The following is an 18,820-nucleotide window of genomic DNA, read 5'->3' as shown; positions in this document are numbered from 1 at the left end:
TGGGGTGCCCAGTGGCAAACCAAGAATGGTCCACCCCGTGCTGACCCTCCAGCCAGGCGATGACAATGTCTGGGGGTGAGAAGGCGGACACCTCGCACAGGAGCCCAGAGGCTGCCCCTCGTGTGGTCAGGATGCAGACAGTGAGGCTGCTGGGTGCCGTGGCAGCTGCAGGGAGAAGCAGGTCATGCGTGGGCTATCAGAGGCATCGGGAGAAGCCAGGTGGCCCTAGGCATTGGGGGCCTCCAGCCCCTTGGAGAGCATTGGCCAGAAGAACTGCCGGGCCGGGCGTTGGGTGTGCAGGGCCCGGGCCACCCATTCCCTGGGCCCTGGAGCCGGCCTCTCCGAGCTCTCTCAGCGCCACTGCCTCCACATGGGACGGCAGGTCAGGGTGGCTCAGCCTGCAGGTGAGGGGGCCTCCTGTGGCCCACAAGGCCCGGGGCAGGGCCAGCTGGCTGCTCAGGCTCTGGGAGCCATTGTGGAATGGCTGCAGCTGTCCTTCCACCACAGCCCTGTGGGGTGCTGCCTTGGCCACCAGCCAGGACAAGTGGGCCTCTTGCAGCTCATCCCCCAGCACCAGGCCAGTGACGGTGGCCTCAGGCTGTAGCCACAGGCCATGCCGGAGAGGGGGTAGCAAGTAGATGCCAGGACGGTGGGTGTGGTTCGGACACTCTACCAGAGGAGAGCCAGCAGTTAGCGGGGTGTGCAGACCATCCCGGCCCGAGGGTGGGCTGGAGGTGGGGGTCCCGGGGCTGGTGAGCAATGCCTTGGCACCCTGGCTCCTGCAGGGTCCCTAGAGCAGACCATGCCTTTACTCCCTGCCACAGCTCCAGGGCATCCGGTGGTTCTGTGAGGGTCCCCATGTGGGGCTCCGTGCCCAGCTCATGTCTCAGCCCTCCATAGGTTCAGCCAAGCCTCAGTGTTGGCCAAGGGCCCCCCTTGTCCGCTGTGCTCCTCTGTGGGTGCCTGGGGTTCCCTGCTCACAGGATCTGGCACGTCATAACAGGTGCTCAGCGGTGCCAGTCCAGGGCCCGCTCCTGACCCAGGTGTGCTGTGGACGCCCAGGATGTGTCACAGAGCGGCTGGAAGGAGGCAGCCCCAGGGGCAGGAGGGCGGGGTGGGGTGTGCTGGTGTGGGGGCTCTTTACCTTGGGCCTGGGGCAGTGGTGAGGGTTTGGTGGTGCCCGCCTAACCCTGCCTCACCCTGACCTTGGAGCCCTAGCCTCCAGACCTGAGACCAGGCAAGGCGTGCGGGGCGGTTATGGTCACCATGGAAACAGACACAGATTCCAGTACTGGGTGGGTGCCCCGCAGGGAGCCCCAGCGGCCTTAGAGCTGGTGAAGGGCAGGGCTTGGCAGGGCGTCGGGGTGCCAGAACGGTAGATGCAGATGACGCTGGCGGTTCTGGTGGGGGCCCCAGGTGGGCTGCGGAGGCAGAGACCAAACAGCAGTGGTCCCTGTGGTAAGGAGGCTGTGGGCTCAGCTGGATCACGTCCCACCATTTTGTGTGAAGTCGGATTTGCCAGCAGCAAACTGAGCTAGTGTCCTGGGCGCCCCCATCGCTGCCCGTCCTGTGACCTTCCTGAAGACAATTCCTCCCGGGGCCTGGCTCACAGGGCCGGCACTCTCCTGCTCTCTCTCCGGCACCCCTCCGTCCAGATGCCCGCTGCCACAGCTGTCCAGACTGCTCCGCAGCCCCGGGGCTGCTCCTGGCTGCACCGCGGTGCCCCTCAGCACGGCCCCGCCTTCCCCTCTCAGGTCAGCCTCACCGCCATTGCCCTGGGCCCGGCCATGGCCACTCCTTCCATGTGACGCGGCTGCACGAGCTCTCCCTGTACGTCTGCCTCTCCGCATCGCGTGTCCTCCTAACTGGCTCATAACAAACTACTGTCCCCACGGCCACACTCCACTCCCCGCCTGGCTGGCCTGCAGCTCCCAAGCGCCAACAGGGTGCCCTCAGGGTGGGCACGTGCCGTTCTGGGCTCCCCTGGAGTCCTATGGGCACAGACACCACAGGACTGGGCCAAGCCCTCAGGTGACGGGGCTCACTAGGAATAGAGACAGAGTGACACTTGGGGGCTGAGACCCCTGCTGATCATACCCGAGGACAAGCCTGCTTCCCAGCCCAAGCTGTGTTTGCAACGCCAGGCCTGGAACCCTCTCGGCTCGGCCCTCTTCCCTCATCAGGGGGACCTGCCCTGAGACCCTGGTCAGCAGGTGGGGCCTGGGCCTGCATAGACCCAGATCTCCCTTTCCCACAGGCCCCCTGAAATAGGGTACGCCCCTGAGATTCAAAACACACAGGGCATGTTCTTTGGGAAAGAAACCTTCGTGAAGGAGCAGGTTCGCAAGATAAATGTACACATTTATTTCAAGGGGACACGTGAGTACGTTGCAAAGTGTGTGCATCTGCGGGAGCAGAGCCCGGGGCTGCAGGGTCCCCACCACCCACAGCATCGGGCCTTGGAAAGAAGCTGTTTCTTAGAGTGCCCCATGAAGGGTGACGTGGGGAAAGTTTACGTACAAGCCGACCGGCCACAGGGGCTGGGGATCCCAGGCCCACAGGCGCCCTGCGTGGTTCCGCCTCTCTGGCCTCCGGGATTCTTCCATGGTGGGTCATTTCACCTGCAGGCAGCAGACAGTGTGAGTTGCTTTCCTGCCCCTGGGAATGAAGCCGGGGCGGGGCCGGCCCCCCCCCCCCCCCCGCCCACTGGCCCTCTGCAGTCCGGGGCTCTGTGCCCGTGACTGGGCGCCTCAGCCTCTGCCCGGCGGCCCCACCTTGAACAGGGTGACGGTGGTGCTATAGAACAGGCTGAGGAGGAACAGGACGATGAAGGTGGACGCCATGGTGCTCAGGTTCTCGAAGCCCTCCTCCTCGGCGCTCACCTCGCCCTCTGCAGGGACACGGCACGGGGCTCAGGCTCCACTCAGCACCACGGGGACCCCTCCTCAGGACCCCCGGCCTCTGGCCTGCCCGGCTCTGTGGCTGTGCTGCCCCCCAGAGGGGGCCGGGTGGGGTGGGGACAGAGGGGCAGGAGGTCAGGAAGGTGTAAGCGTGCTGCATGCCTCCTCCAGCCCCTCCCCTGCCCTGTGGGGATGGGGGCTCCCAGGCTCAGCCAGGAAGGGTCTCAGGCCAGGCATGAGTGGGGGCTGGGCAGGGGCAGGTCATGGCCAAGGCTGAGCACCTTGTCCTTGGAGTCCTGCTGTGGCAGAGAGGGTGACAGGGCAGCACAGCCAAGGGGCAGGGGGGGCCCCCTATGAGGGGCTCCTGGGGTCCTGCAGGAGGCACCGTTGGAGACTGAAGGGCAGGGGACCTCCTGTCACCTGGTCTTTGGGGTGGGCAGGCCCCCAGCCAATGTGGCCAGTGAGGGCGGACAGGGGGTGCAGGTGCATGTCTAGGCCCTGGGCTCCCCTCTCCGCATGTCAGCTGACCTCACTCTCAGTCTCTCTCTCCTCAGAGTGGGCAGCACATGCGAGGCATGGGTGGGGCCCTGGCTGTCATTGGTGCCCATCAGGCTCATGGCTCTGGGACTGAGGGGTCAGATAGCCCTCTAAGGCCCCAGGGAGGGTGACATCGAGGACATTTAGTGGGGCCTGCAGGCCCTGCAGAGAAGGGCCCTTGGGGGCACGGGAAGGGCAGGAGGTGGCCTGTTGGGAGAGGCGCCCCTGTCCCCCTCCCTGCCCACTGGGCTCTGGGCCCCCTCTCTCCCTGTGGGGGTGTCTCATGTCCCGCACCTCCAGTGCTGGGGTTCTGGGGCAGACCCTGCTCAGGTCAGGCTGCCTGCAGCTCCCCCTGCACAGCAGGGCATCCTGGACTGACATGCAGGCAGGACAGGCCCTCACTCTGCCTGACCGCAGGCGGGCTGCTGGGGGGCCTGCCAGCCTCAGGGGTCTGCATGGAGGCCTGGGCCTCTCTGAGATGCTGCAGCCGGCCGGGCTCGGTGTGGCCTCTGAACCATGTGCCCAGGCCTGGGGAGGTTGCCCATGGTCAGAGTCTGAGCAGGGCCAGCCCATGGATATTCCTCCAAGCCAAGGCGAAAGGACAAGCGGCGCTGAGGCACGGAGCCCTGTGGAGAGTGCGGTGCAGGGAGCTGCAGGGCTGAGCTGGGTGTGGTGCCAGGAGGGCAGAAGTACCAACCACAGGGTACTGTGTGGCTTTGGGTGCCCATGGCTGGCATCCACGTGTGTGTCTTCCCATGTGTACATGCGCCTGTATGTTCATGGGTCAGTGTCTTTCCATGTGTGTGTGTGCCCATGTGTGCATGTGCCTGTATGTTCATGTGTCAGTATCTTGTCCATGTGTGTACGAGTGTGTGCTTGTATGTCTCCATTTAAGCATGTGTGTCCATGTCTTTGCACAAGTGTGCATGTATGTCTCTACCCGTGCCCATTGTATGTGTCTGTGACCATGCACATTGTGCCTATATCCACATTTGTCTATATCTGTGCATGTGCATGTGTGCACATGTGTTTGTATGCATGAGCATTTGTGTCCATGTGTGTTCACGTGGGCCTGTGCATGTGCATGTGTACGTCTGTGTGCCTGTGTGTGTGCATGTATGTCTCTGTATGCCCATGTGTATGTCTGTGTGTGCATGTGGATCTCTGTGTGCCCACATCTATGTGCACACATGTCTGAGTCTCTGTATGCATGTGTGTGCGTGTGTGTGTGTGTGTGTGTGTGTGTGTGTGTGTGTGTGTGTGTGTCACACACCCGACTGGCTGCGGGGCAGCTGGGGGAGCAGTGAGGGGGAGCTGGGTGTGCTGTGAGCATCAGGTAGGGGCACCGGGCATGCGGAGGTGGGGGTGGGTGGCAGGGGGTGCAGGGTGGTGTGGGGGCAGCATGGCCATGGCCCCGGCGGGCGAGAGCATCGCTCACTCAGGACCAGCGTCTGTGAATGGATCTTTTTATTTCCGTTTTGAGAGCATGCAGCGTGGCACCCTTTGACATACTCAGTTTGCACACAGGCATGCACGCAGCGCCGGGTCACCCAGAGGCCCCAGTGCCAGCCCGTCGGGGCAGCCCAGGGGTCAGTAGCAGGTGCTGGCCGTGTCAGACAGGACCAGGGAGACGTTGTACAGGGTGGGTTTACCGGTGGTCTTGTCCACGGTCCTCTCGGTCACCGTGTGGGGCAGCGCCTCGTGGCCCACGACGCAGGTGTAGGTCTCCCCGGCACTCCAGTCCTCCTCACTCACTGTCAGGATGCTGTGCGCGAAGTAGAGGCCCGGGGCCTGGGGCTCGGGTGTTGGGGCGCTGGTCACATACTTGTGGGAGGGGACGGGCTGCCCTTTCTGCAGCCACTGCACAAACACGTCTGGTGGGGAGAAGCCTGTCACCAGGCAGGTGACGGAGGCCGACTCCCGCAGTTTCAGCTGCTCCTGGGTGGGCGGGAGCACGTAGACGGAGGGCGTGTGCTTGGCGACCTCTGTGGGGCAGAGAGAGCTGTGAGCTCAGGCTGCCCCACCGGCCCGCCTCCAGGAGCCTGGGGGCCGCGGGGGAGTCTGGGGCAGAGGGAAGGGGCAGGCAGGGCCTACCCTTGGGCCTGGAGATGGTCTGCTTCCTCGGCGAGGGCAGGTCCGTGTGCGTCACTGTGCACGTGAATTCGTCGCCCGACTCCCAGTCCTCCACGCAGACGGTGGCCTCGCCCGTGGCGCTAAAGGTGGTGTTGGGGTGGCTCTCGGAAATGTTGGTGTGGGTTTTCAGGGGCTTGCCGTCCTGGCCGGTCCAGGAGATGGCCAGACTGTCATAGGTGGCCAGGTTTGTGACCAGGCAGGACAGCTTGGCCGACTTGGTGAGGAAGATGCTGGCGAAGGAAGGGGGAATGGCGAAGACCTGGATGCCAGTGTTTGTACCTGGAGTCGGGGCAGAGCAGGTTTGAGGGCTGGGCGGGAAATGATGTGAAGGTGGGGGTTTCCCCAGATAGCGAGGCCCCCTTCGCTGAGCCGTCCTAGCCCCAAGGCCCCCTCGGGGGGGATGCTGGCCCCTCATCTGACAGGTGGCCCCAAGCTGCCCTGTCCCGCCCTTGCCCGCTGTGCAAAGGCAAGGCTGGGGCACAGCTGGCCGTGTCTGGGCAGTGCCTGCAAACCCGAGCAGACCCCCAGGTGTGTGAGGGGCCCCGCATGGGGGGCCATACCAGGGGCCACTCACCGCTGCCACACAAGGAGGACACGTTCTTCTGGAAGGTGAGCCCACTGTGCTCCACGTGGCAGGTGAATGTGCTCTGACTGAGCCAGGCAGTCTCGGTGATGGTCAGTGTGCTGGTGACCTTGAAGGTCACGGGCCCCGACCCCTTAGTCTCGGCTTCCACGTTGTCTGTGGTGAAGCCAGACTCTAGCCGCTTCCCGTCTTGCAGCCAGGACACGGAGATGTGCCTGGGGCTGAAGCCTGTGGCCTGGCAGATGAGCCTGGACGTGCGCTGGCTGTTGCTGGAGAAGGCGTCCCGGGGCGGGATGAAGACGTCCACACTGGGGGTCAGCTCTGCAGGCGCTACAGCGAGGGCACAGGGGGTCAGCCCGGCCCAGCCCACCCTTACCCGGCGCACAGTGGGGCAGCGCTCACCTGACAGGGGCACTTTCACGACCTTGTTGCCGTTGGCGTGCTGGACTCGGCACGTGAGGAAGTCATCGGAGCCCTGGAGCACGTCCACGGAGGCCAGGAGCACCTGGGAGGTGGCCATGTACTTGCCGCCCCGCAGGACCGAGGGGAAGGTCTTGATGTCTCGGGTGCTCACGTCACTGCTGTTCTTGTAGTTCCAGGAGAAGGTGATGGTGCTGGGCAGGAAGTCCTGGGCCAGGCAGCCCATGGCCACCAGGCTCTCATCGGACAGGGGGCTCTCACAGGACACCAGGGGGAAGAGATTTGGAGGGGACAAGCTCTCTGAGGACCCAAGAGGGGACAGACAGAACAGTGGGTGGTGAGGAGGAGTGCCCTAGCTGGGGTCAGGCCCCCGCTGTCCGCCCCTGGTGCTCTGTGGCTGCCCCTTGGGGCTGAGCCCACCGCCGGCTGCCTGGATGTGACTGACAGCAGGAAGGGTGGTGCAGTGAGGCCTGGGGTCCTGGTACAGGGGTGTTGGGGTGTGTGGGGGCCCAGCTCTGCTGTATGGGAAGACAAGGGGTTCTTGCTTCCCGTTAGGAGGGTAGAGCTGGCCTCTCACCCTGGCACTGTCCCTGCATGCAGAGGCCTTCAGGGCGGCCCAGCCCAGGCCCACTCTGCCTTCCTGCGGACGCCCTGGAGTCATCCTGACACGCAGCCCTGAGCACAGCGAGCCCCTTGAGTGGCAGGTGGCCCTGCAGGGAGCCCTGCCAGCTGGCCACACTGGCGCTCAGCCTGCATGTCTGGGGTCTGGGGAGGGTGTATATGTGATAAGTGAGCCGGCGCACACTCGGTTTGGCCAGTCCCGAGCCCACCCAGGTTAGGCCTACTTAGCCCACCCAGTCCAGCCCATTTCAGTAGCTCAGCCTCGCTCTGCCTGGCTCAGCGCAGGTCAGCCCACTGTTCGCAAGCTCACCGAGCTCAACTCAGCCTTGGTCAGCCCAGTTTAGCTCAGCTCACCCAGCCCAGCTCGGCCCGGCTCCGCCCGGCTCAGCTTAGCCCAATTCAGCCTCCTCAACCTGGCTCTGCCCAGCTCACCCAGCCTAGCTCAGCCTGCCTAAGCCCTGCTCAGCTCCGTCCTGCCCAGCTCAGCTCAGCCCAGCTCAGCTCAGTGGAACCCAGCTCAGCCCGGTTCAGCTTAGCCCAGCTCACCCAACCCAGTTCATCCAGGTCTGCCCAGCTCAGCTCAGCCTAGCCCAGTTCAAGCCCAGCTCAGCCCAGGTTAACTCAGCCCAGCTCAGCCCAGCTCACCCAGCCTAGCTCAGCCCTGCTCACCTCAGTCCTGCTCAGTTCAGCCCAGCCCAGCCCAGCCCAGCTTAGCTAAGCTCAGCCCAGTTCAGCTGAGCTCCTCCTGGCCTGCCCATCTCAGGTCAGCCCAGCTCAGCATAGCCCAGCTCACCCAGCTCAGTTCAGCTCAGATCACCCAGCCTAGCTCAGCGTAGCTCAGCCCAGTGTAGCCCAGCCCAGCTCAGCTCATCTCAGCCCAGCTCAGCTCAGCCCAACTCAGCGCAGCTCAGCTCAGCCCAGCGCAGCTCAGCTCAGCGCAGCTCAGCGCAGCTCAGCTCAGCTCAGCCCAGTTCAGCTCAGCCCAGCTCACCTAGCCCAGCTCAGCCTGGCTCAGCCCAGCAGACCCCAGCTCTGACCAGCCCAGCCCAGCCCAGCCCAGTGCAGCTCAGCTCAGCTCAGCACAGCCCAGCTCAGCCCAGTGCAGCTCAGCTCAGCTCAGCACAGCTCAGTTCAGGCCAGTTCAGCCCAGCCCAGCCCAGTTCAAGCCCAGCTCAGCCCAGGTTAGCTCAGCCCAGCTCAGCCCAGCTCACCCAGCCCAGCCCAGTTCAGCTCAGCCCAGCTCACCTAGCCCAGCTCAGCCTGGCTCAGCCCAGCAGACCCCAGCTCTGTCCAACACAGCCCAGCTCAGCCCAGCTCACCTAGCCCAGCTCTGTCCAGCTCAGCCCAGCAGAGCCCAGCTCTGACCAGCCCAGCCCAGCCCAGCCCAGTGCAGCTCAGCTCAGCTCAGCACAGCCCAGCCCAGCTCAGCCCAGTGCAGCTCAGCTCAGCCCAGCACAGCTCAGTTCAGGCCAGTTCAGCCCAGCTCAGCCCAGCTCAGCTCAGCACAGCCCAGCTCATCCCAGCCCAGCCCAGTTCAAGCCCAGCTCAGCCCAGGTTAGCTCAGCCCAGCTCAGCACAGCTCACCCAGCCCAGCCCAGCCCAGCTCAGCCCAGCGCAGCTCAGCTCAGCCCAGCTCAGCTCAGCTCAGCCCAGTTCAGCTCAGCCCAGCTCACCTAGCCCAGCTCAGCCTGGCTCAGCCCAGCAGACCCCAGCTCTGTCCAACACAGCCCAGCTCAGCCCAGCTCACCTAGCCCAGCTCTGTCCAGCTCAGCCCAGCAGAGCCCAGCTCTGACCAGCCCAGCCCAGCCCAGCCCAGCTTTAGCTCAGTTTAGCCCAGCTCAGCTCAGCCCAGCTCAGCTCAGTTCTGCCTGGCCCGGCTCAGCCTGGCTCAGCTCAGAAAACTCAGTCTCATGTGATTTAGTCCAGCGCAGTGCAGTTCTGTACTGTCCTGAAGGCCCAGTGGTACTGGCCAGAAAGGTGCCAGGGCACCAGACCCACCTGCCTCATTAGTCCTCTCACCCAGGGATCCTTAAAGCAGGGCTGGGCTCAGGCTGGGGGATCCCTGCCGTCTCCACTCTCCCACGCCCCTTGGACTTTCTCCAGTGGAAGCTCGGATCCCCAGTCCCTGACCAGTCCACTGGCCTCTGGCTCCCAGGAAGTATCGATCACAGACATCCTTCAGCTTCTTGGGTAAAATACTTCCTGGCAACTTAAATTCATTAAGACATCTGCAAGGACTGTGGGGGGGTTTGCTGTCTGTCATCAGAGAAAAAGCCTGTCTCTGCTTTGCAACTGGCAGCTCTCTCCACAGAGCCCTTACCTTCCTGGCATATACCCTCAGCCACAACGGTCCCTTCTGAGCCCAACGTAAGCCCCTGACTTTAACTGAATTCCCTCTAGATAAAAGTCATCATTAAAATGACCAGGAAATGGGTTTCATCTGAATTTGCCATGCACAGTCCTGGTGTCATGAATCTCTTTACAAGGGGAGCCTACTTGGAGGTGCGCAACAATGATCTAAAATCGGAAGCTGTGTTCAGCGCCCACGTGAAGACAAGGGTGCTTTGCTCTAAAGCATCAGGAGAATCACTAGCTAAAGAACCAGAGAGCCAACCACCACCTTCCTTGGAATGACCTTCAGGGGAAGTCACACGTGAGGGACCCAGACCAAAGCTGCTCAAGGGCTTCGCACAAATGCGTCCCAGCCTCCACTGAGCGGTCCTCAGAGACCGACTCCCCTTCAAGCAGAAACAAAGCAACCGATCGACCTTTCCGGAGCAGCGGATCCGGCCGTTTCTCTCTTACCATTTGGGGTGCCCGGTCACTGGAAAGTCCCGTGGGGGTTTTGGCGTGGAAGAATTCCTCCAAATCCATTAAAAATGGCAGATTGAAGCACAGCTGGTTGGCCTGGTGGCAGAGGCCACGGCTACACACGCCCAGCTGCAGGGAGGCCCGGGGGGCCCCCAGCCACGGCGGGCCTGGTGGGACCGGCTCCCAGGCCCTCCTCTGCAGAAGCCGGGTTAATGGTTCGCAGCAGAAACCATCCTCCCAGGTGCTCCGAGTCCCTCTCCGATTTGACTTCTGACTGGGTTTCCCCTCAATCCACCAACTAACATGTTTAACTGAAGTAATTCAGGAAAATTACACACATTTCACCTAAAAATTGTCCTAAGATGAATACTTAAAAAGCGGTCTTGAAAAATGCTGAAACGGAGGCCCTTTATTGCAATATCAACATGTCTCTTAGTAGCGAAGGGAAAATCGGCTAGCTTAAAAACTGGGAGCATGGTCACTATGAAAACAAGGCTTCAGGGCCAGGGAAAATGGTGTGAGATCAATCACAATTTGAAGGAATAACTAACTAACAAAAGTTATATGAAGACATCGATAAACTGTTTAATTTCTGAAACATCTTATTTTGAAAATGAATATAAAGGGGAAGTCGATAAGCTAACACTGAAAAAATTAAATTCAAGTGTTTCAAAAAGGAAGCTTTCCGTTTCTGGCAGCATTTTGGGCTTCTTTAGAAATGCAAATTACCCAGGTGTTGTTTTGCTCAGTGGGAGCTTTCAGACATGTCGCTGGGCAAAACCGCCCCAAAACCCCTCTTCATAACCATAAGCTATATCTGTCAGTGGCGTTTCCTGCCCCCTAAAATAGACGCTCGCGGTGGCCTGCGCCTGCCGCCCGCTGCAGGTGTCTGCCCTGCCCTCCGCCACCTTGCCTGGCTCACAGCATCCACGCTGAACATCTCAACCCATCAGAAAACAAGCCTGATTCACCCTCGTCACACCGGAGCCCCGAGAGGGGGACGGCGGCACCACGGCACCGTTTCTTGGCTGAAATGGCGCAATACCAACTCCAGGAAGGCAGGATTCGTGGATGTTCATTGAATGATAAGATTAGAATCTATAATACAGTTGACAATATACTGAAAAATGTAACCTTTGAAATTACAGTTTTCTTGACCATTTTCCTCAGGAGCCGCTCCGATGGCATCCTGTCTTTTAACACTCAGGGAGCACGTCTCTCAGGAGGAGCGAGTCATCCTCTCTGGGGGCCACGCCGTCCCGGGGAGCTGAGCTCCCATAGACTGCCCAGGTGCACCCACCCAGGGGCCGGAGCACCCCGCTCTTATCAGGCCCGGGGGGAGACCTGCTTATCTTCCGAACCAATAAATAATTTAAAATACAACCTGACAGAAAATGATTCAAAACCCTGAAGAAAACTCTTCTCTGTGAGCTCCAGGGTGGCACAACCACCCAGCACACCCCACAGGCCAGCACTGTGACTCTGACATCGAGTGTCTCCCACAGCCCTAACGTTCTGTGGCCCCTCGTCCCCCCATGGCTCTTCCTGCCTCCCGTCCTTTCAGGGGATGGGTGACTCTGTGCGGCCTGCTGGCATTGTTCCAATTTTCAAAAAGCACCATAAAGTCAAGAGGCCTTGGAGTCCCTAAGGCACCCAGTCGCATCCCCGCCTGACCAGCCTGTGCAGGACCCTGAGGGACACGTCCCCAGGACCAGCTTGGAAAGTCCTACAGACAGGAGAGAAAATACAGGCCCTGGAGGGGCTTTTCTTACCTGAGCTGATGGTGACCTGGGTTCCAGGTCCCCACACGTCCATACCATAGTAATCACAGTGGCACAATCTCCTTCCTCACCCCTCCAAAACTCGGGGCCCAGCCAGGCACTGTGCAGAGGCCACGGGGACCTGCACTGTCCCCAGGAGCCCCATGGAGCCGCCCTCAGAAACCAGGCAGCAAACTGACCACCCCTAACTGGGACCCAGAAGTCCCATCTGCCCTGACGACCACTGCCCCAGAGATTCAGAGGCAGCGAAGCCTGCAAAGCAGCAGCCAGGGGAGGTCCTGACGAGGCTGGAGGGCATGGCCAGCCGCCGAAGGAGCCCCTCGTCCCCACACTGCAGCCGTCCCTGGGACGGGGCATGTCCGTTTCAGCCTCATTCAGGGGGACCTTCTCCATGGCTCAGATTCCCAACCTTCAAAATGCCTTAGCGTCTTGACAGGGAGGCCCTAACACCCCAGACCTCCCCAAGTGCAGTTGGGGTGAGGGGGAGGCGAGCACCCACCTGAGGTGATGGTGACCTGGAGTCCCCGGCCGCAACAATTAAAGTAGTCACATTGCCATGGGCCCAGTTAGGGGGTGTACAAAAACCCGGAACCCCGCCCAGTGCAGCATACAGCCCCAAACCCTCAGGCCCCCTGCCCCCTGACTCAGAACCCACTCTGCCCAGCCTGCTATCCACAGGCACGAGCGCTCTCCCCAGAAAGGCCGTCAGCAGAACGCAGGCTGAAGGGCCTCAGCAGGAGCCCCACCCCATACAGACCCAGCAACCTCTGGGCATTTGCTTTCCAGCCCTGGGACAGAGGGGCAGAGAGGAAGCCTCTTACCTTGGGTGACAATGACTGGCACTCCCCGGCCCCAGATATCAAAAGCATCACATAGGGACACAGTCTCTGCTCCCCACCATGCAAATACCCAGTGCCCGAGTGCACAGCAGACACAGCTGCCCCCCGACCCCACAGGGTGCGGCAGACACAGCTGACATCCCTGCCCATGGCCACACAGACCCCTATGTCCTGAGGGCAGGCGGGGCCACAGGCTTCTGAGAAGACACTAACCAGGATGCCCTGGCCCTAGTGCTTGAAGAAAGCTTGGGCATGCTGAGCTGGCCCCTGCTGCTGCCACAGAAACCCCGCAGCCAGGGCCCCCAGGGAGTCTCGGGGCCGGGAAGTCAGCTGTCTGCTCCCTCCTGCTGTCAGCTCTGGGTCTGGGAACCTGAGTCCTTCCTGGTCCCACAGGTTCACCTTCTAATGTCCTGGTTACTCCATGGCTCAGCGTCACTCCCCGACCCACACTGGACTGACCCCAGCTCCCAGGCCTGGGCACACCACCCTGGCCCAGGGCCTCAGCGATGGGCCTAAACCTGAGTGCTGCCCCTCCTCGGTGTGCCTGAATGCCCCCCTTCCAGCGTCACCCCCTCCCCCTGGTCTGCATGGGGAGTGGGGCAGGTGCCCAGCTGCCCAGGGAGCACTGGGTGTTTTTGTAGAGCTGTCAATCACTGTGCTCCCAGGTAGCACTGTGGTTCCTGGCTCAGCCAAAACCCTGAGACTCGCAGGTGGTGGGGTGGCCACAGAGTCCAGGAGACCCACTCCTGCAGCTGTTTCTGGGTCTGGGCCAAGTTTGTGCTGCCGGGTCTCCTGTTTTAAGGATGCCCTTGTGGTTTCCTTCTCCTTTTAGAAATAAGGGCAGGGTCAGGGATGTGCCATTTGGGAGAGGCCTGCCTCAGTGGTGGGGTCAGTGCAGTGGCCCCCCTGAGGTGCCCCAAGGCAGACAGCTCCTGCCAGTGCTGGGGAAAGATGGGGGCATCCCAGGAATGAGTCCCGGCAAGCGCCAGGCATGGCATCTGGATTGGTGGGATGGGCTGGCCAGAGCTGGGCCCACTGGCCGTGTTTAGCCCACAGCCCCAGTCTTGTGGTGGGGCCCCACCCACTCCAGGACAGGCACCTGGGAAGGCTTCTCCTGGCTGGGCTGCCGTGAGCAACACTTGGAGTTGAGCGGAGGGCTGAACCGCTGAAGGCAGGTGGAGAGAGTTCCCTGGTCCCTTGTTAATCTGGGTTACTTCTGAAAATAGCCTGTGAGCTAGACGTAGCTCTCTAGCTGGCACAGGGGCCCTGATGTCCAAAGGGAAAGGCCGTCGGGTCAGCGATGATGTAAGGTAGGAGGGAACGACCCGTGGTCTGCTCACTGAGCCGCTGGAGAAGTCGGAGATGACGCCTGACCTCTGCTTGGGTGGCCGACGCAGTGATGGGCAGGCCTTGCTGGGGCGCAGGGAGGTGCTGGAGGGCTCAGCGGTCTCCACGGCCTCCAGACCCTGGTGCTCCGGCCTCAGTGAGCTGATCCCACCTGGGCTGCTTCCCTAGGACCTGGCACCTTGGCGCAGAACAGTGTCCTTAGCAGGTAATGAGCGTGTTCCTTGTGTTCTGAGGAGAGGGTATCTCTGCAGTCACTCCTGCTGGCCTCTGCCATCGGGGCCCCGACCATTGGCTATTCCACTCCAGAAGGAAGGTCCTTACGGGCACGAACACCAGGGGAAAGTCTTGTGGTTTTATTTCTCAGGCCAGAAGCAACACGAGGGCAAATGTGGCTGTCATTATGAGCCGTCACCCGAGGAGACAGAGAGGCCATGGACAGAAGCAGGACTTCCCTCCTGTAGCATCTGGGGACACACGCAAACCGAGGAAACACCAGAGAAAAAGGGGAGGCAGAGAAGAGAAACATGGGTGGTGGGTGGGGGGCATGATGGTCAAAGAAAACATGGGGCTCCAGTGCCTCCTGCCATGTCCCCACCCCACCCTGTGGCCAGAAGAGGGGTGGGGAGGCAACCAGGTCCTGAGAAACTCCCTGAGTCCCCCAGGTTCCCGAGGGAAGGGACTGACTGGGCAGACCCTCATCCCGGCCACAGAGGCCTGCCAACAGCGGGCAACTGGGCTGATGTCTGTCTTCTCACGGAACCCAGAGCCTGAAAGGGAGCCTGTTCAGCCGCTGAGCATGAGGTGCTGTGCTGTTGACTCTGTGTGCATCTCCGCCGTTCCTCCGTGACTGGGCCTTGGCTGCCGTGGTCCGCGCATCAAAGGCTGAAGCAGGAAGGAAGGGCAGCGGGGACTGCACCCTCCTGCACATCTTCGTATCCAGAGCAAGGCCTCCCCGGGACCTGGGGCACCTCCTTTTGCTTGGAACCTGTCCTCTCCACCTGGCACAGACTGGCTGCTCCTGGTAGCAGCGGGAGGGGGGACTCAGTGATGGGAGCACGGGCTCCTGGGTTCGCATCCCGAGGGCAGTGTCCACACAAGGGGGGGCATCCGTGTCCCTCACTGCAGGGACACGGACACTCAGCCAAGTCTCAGAGAACACGCCCCCCCCATCACCCCTTTACGCTGACAAGCTGTCTGGAACGTGAAAGGGCGGTACTGTGCACGGGAGTCACATGAGGGGGATCTGGGAGGAAGCAGAGGTGAGGGGCGACTGCGGCCGTCCTGCTCAGGTCTCCCCAGGGTCAGAGGAAACGGGCCAAGCTCGATGCCCAGCCAGTGGTTGGGGTTGGTGCTGGGGCGGCTGTCGTCCTCGGTGGGGGTGGGAGGGGAGTCCAGCCCCAGTGGGTCCGGGAGTCCCTGAAGGAGGGACGGCGTCGGCGACTGGCTGAGGGAGTGAGGGCACAGACACTGGCAGAGGCTGAGCCTGGCCTGTTCACTGACAGAGCCCCCAGGCGGGACATGGGAGACTGGTCACATGACATCGTCATAGCACCGTCATCAGGCATGCGTCACTCGGGGGCTTATGGCATAACCTGCTTCTCGGAATGTCCCCCTGCTTTCCCAACCAGGGAAGGTCGTCATGTTTTCTTCTTCAAGATATTTCTGTGGCTCTCATGCCTTTGGATTCTAATCTCAGGTTAAATTTCTCCAAGGCGCCACACTGTTTTCTGAATGGGTCTCAGAACTCGCTGACCTGCACTCCCCCTCCGGCTCGCTGTGGGGCGTGCTGTCCCCACAGTCCCCTGAATCCACTCCCAGTGGGAAGGGCAGCACTCGCTCTGCGGACGGTGACAATGCTTCCCATGACCTCTGCAGTAATGGTCCTAAGGGAGCTCCACCAACACTCTCCCACCTGCTCTCCTGACCCACACCCCATGGCGGTCACCTCTTGTTCCTCCTGGGGGCCAAGCTGGGCCAGGCTGGCCAGGGAGCTGTGCCCTGAAGTCCCCTGAACCTTCTTCTGTTTCCCAGCCCAGGGACAATAGCCCACCGGCCTGGGGGAATGTGCAGGGGCACAGGCTGAGTTTTATGATTGCTTTACTGCTGCGGACAGTCTTTTCTCTGGGGCTTTCTCTGATCCATGGGGGCTGTGTGAATCTAGGGGGATAGTCAGATTAAGCAACAGAAGAGATATCAGTAGCCCTCCCCTTGGAGGCCCGTGTGCGGCACCCATCCATCCATCGGCCTCCTGGGCTGTGCCGTCAGGGAGGCAGAGTAGGTCGGCTCCTGGCATGGAGGGAGTGGGACAGTCGCCCTCACCATGTCAGGGCAGGAAGAGCGGCCAAACAAACGGCCCTTTGTCATCGTCTGCATGCACTTGTGTGCATTTATTTGCATCGCAAGCTTTATGCACTTTGAGGCAGTTTCCTGGCTCTGCTCCCCAAGGCCGTCTTGCCCAGAGTTCACGGCCCTCACTCCCTCCTCATCCTCCCAGCGGCTCCTGCCCCGCAGGTTCCCAGAACGGGTGAAGGGGAGAGGAGAAGGGGGGTCGAGCCTGGAGCTCATGGAGGTGACCACGGTCAGGGCTGTGTGTCCAATCTGTGTGAGAGAAAGTGGGTGCCCTCTGGTGAAGTCCCAGGATGCACAGAAGTTGGGGAATGTGACTCCATCTGCGTGTGGATGGGAGGAACTCAGTGCTGCAGATGTGAGGTGCTGGCCTCCACGTGCCAATGCATGGTCAGTGGCTCTCCCACCGGTGGTGCTGCGTGGGCTTCGAGCCATGCGGATCCACGTGGCCCCTGCCCTCACAGCCCCTGCAGCAGGGAGGAGCAGAAGCCACAACACGGGTCTGGCTTGGCCATGCCACTTGATTGCTCTGAGCCTCAGAACCCTCCTCTGTAGTAATAGGGATAATGGCACCTTGCTTTCTCGAGTCTCGCTGAATAAAAGAGAGTGAGGTGAAGAGCCTGGTGCAGAAGGCACTCGGCAAATGGTGGCAGCCACTGCCATCTGCCCCACTCCCTCCCAAGGTGACAGAGCCTGGAGAGAAGGACCCAGGCAGAGCCATCTCCTGGTGACACAGAGCTTGGCATTTCATCCCAGAGTAATGGATTTGCTCAAGCTGTCCGACTTCCTGCATTTTACCGTGCAGGTCCTGTGCTGCACAGCGGGCATCGTTCTGGGGTCTGGGTGGGAAGTCTGTCCCTCTAACGGGCACGCTAAGCCCACGCAGTACTCTGAGGACAGACATGCTTGGTCTCAGTCCTGTCTCACCATCTTGTATAAGGGCGTCTGAAGGAAGCTTTGCACAGGTTGCCTCTCTTGGCTGTTTTATGGGTGTTGGGCTAACTGCGTTCCTCACAACGACGTCCGTTCTCGCTGTGTGCGGGTGGGAAGCTCGCGGTCTCCCTGCCTCTGCTTCCTCCCAGGCCTCCCATCCTCCACTGCCGCCCGAGCCATCTGCTCTGCTTGGGCCTCTGTTGCTGGGCTTGGCCACTGATGCCAGCTGTCAGGAGTGAGGCAGCCTCCCGGCTTCTCTGGGCCCTGCCAGGGCTTGAGGGTTAGTCAGGGCAGACGCCCTCTCCCTCTGCTCCGTCTCCACGGTGGTCTGGCCCAGCTGTACAGGGAGCTACATGGGATGTGCGCCCTTGTCCTTGGGTGCCTGCTTCTGCGATGTCATTTGGTGGCTGACATCTTTTCACCATGTGGGAGTCATGGAAACCTGTTCTTGGATTCTTGACTGTTCAAAGTGTTTCCGGTTGCCTTTATTTATGTACTTATTTTAAAAACAAAGCACTCTATTTTTAAAATCGAGATATAAGTGGCATGTAACAGCGTAGGTTTAAGGTGTACGGGCATGCGTGTGCTGCATCTGTCTGGTGTGGTAAGATTGCCTTCACAGCATTCACTGGCACCTCTATCCAGTCTCGTAGTCACTGTTTCTTTTTTGTTTTGGGAAGAGTTAAGATCTGGTGTCAGCTCATTGGAAGTTCATGATACAGCGCTGCTGGATGATTGCTCCTCAGGGTGTTACACCTACAGGGTGTATATTACCCACTGGTTCAAGGTTATACCTTAAGAGGACATCTCCCTATTTCTACCACCCCTGGAAATGACCATTCTATTTTTAACAAGTTTGGCTTTTGCAGATCGCACACATAAGGGAGACCGTGTGGGGTTTGTCTTCTCTAACTTGTCTTGCTTAGCCTCACGCCCTCTAGGTTCATCTGTATTCTCTCCAATGGCACAAAGCCCCTCTCCCTCATGGCCGAGTCTACCCACTGCACACACACACACACACACGCACACACACACACACAGGTTCTTTATCTATTCACGTGAGATGGCACACGGGCTGCCTCCAGGTTTCAGCAGCTTTTAGTGAAGGACAGGCTGGTGGGGCAAAGACTGCCAGGTGCCCACAACTGCTCCCAGCCTGAGTCGAGGTGCTGTTCCTTATCCACTGGTGCTGAATGTGGCCGGTTAGAGATCTAAGACCACCTGTTGTCCCCCTTATCCATGATTTGGTATTTTTGAATGCTGCTCAAATCAATTCTTTCCAGAAGGGTCTACCAGAAGTAAGAGCATAGAAAAAAAAAATTGAAATGGAATCAAAACACTCCATCCTGAAATAAGATATGCTAGACACACCGTGATAGGGACCACTGCGAGCCTGAGAAAATCCACCTGCTGTGGGGACTCCTGGACACGTGCCGTAAGCAGGCTGGACTCCCCCCTCTTCCACGGATGCCACGGCTGTGTGTTCCCTCTCCTTTGCCTGTCTCCTTTGTCTATCTCTTCTCCTTAACTCCGTACAGTTTTACTCTGCTCTACATTCATCTCACTCTG

At 60.5% G+C, this 18,820-nt stretch overlaps 1 gene segment (V, D, J or C); it reads right to left on the bottom strand.

Annotated features, from left to right (window-relative positions):
- Positions 1–2,365: 2,365 nt before the first annotated feature.
- LOC118931934 (immunoglobulin heavy constant mu-like) overlaps positions 2,366–18,820 on the bottom strand; it is a 48,628-nt gene continuing 32,173 nt past the window's right edge. Inside the window, 7 exon segments of the C gene segment in view lie at positions 2,366–2,621; positions 2,775–2,890; positions 5,090–5,422; positions 5,532–5,849; positions 6,145–6,483; positions 6,556–6,873; positions 11,778–11,848. Coding sequence covers positions 2,613–2,621; positions 2,775–2,890; positions 5,090–5,422; positions 5,532–5,849; positions 6,145–6,483; positions 6,556–6,873; positions 11,778–11,848 — 1,504 coding nt within the window.

The sequence above is a fragment of the Manis pentadactyla genome, chromosome 11 (assembly GCF_030020395.1).
Source record: "Manis pentadactyla isolate mManPen7 chromosome 11, mManPen7.hap1, whole genome shotgun sequence".
Classification (NCBI taxonomy): Eukaryota; Metazoa; Chordata; class Mammalia; order Pholidota; family Manidae; genus Manis; species Manis pentadactyla.
This window is presented reverse-complemented; position numbering and strand designations above follow the sequence as displayed.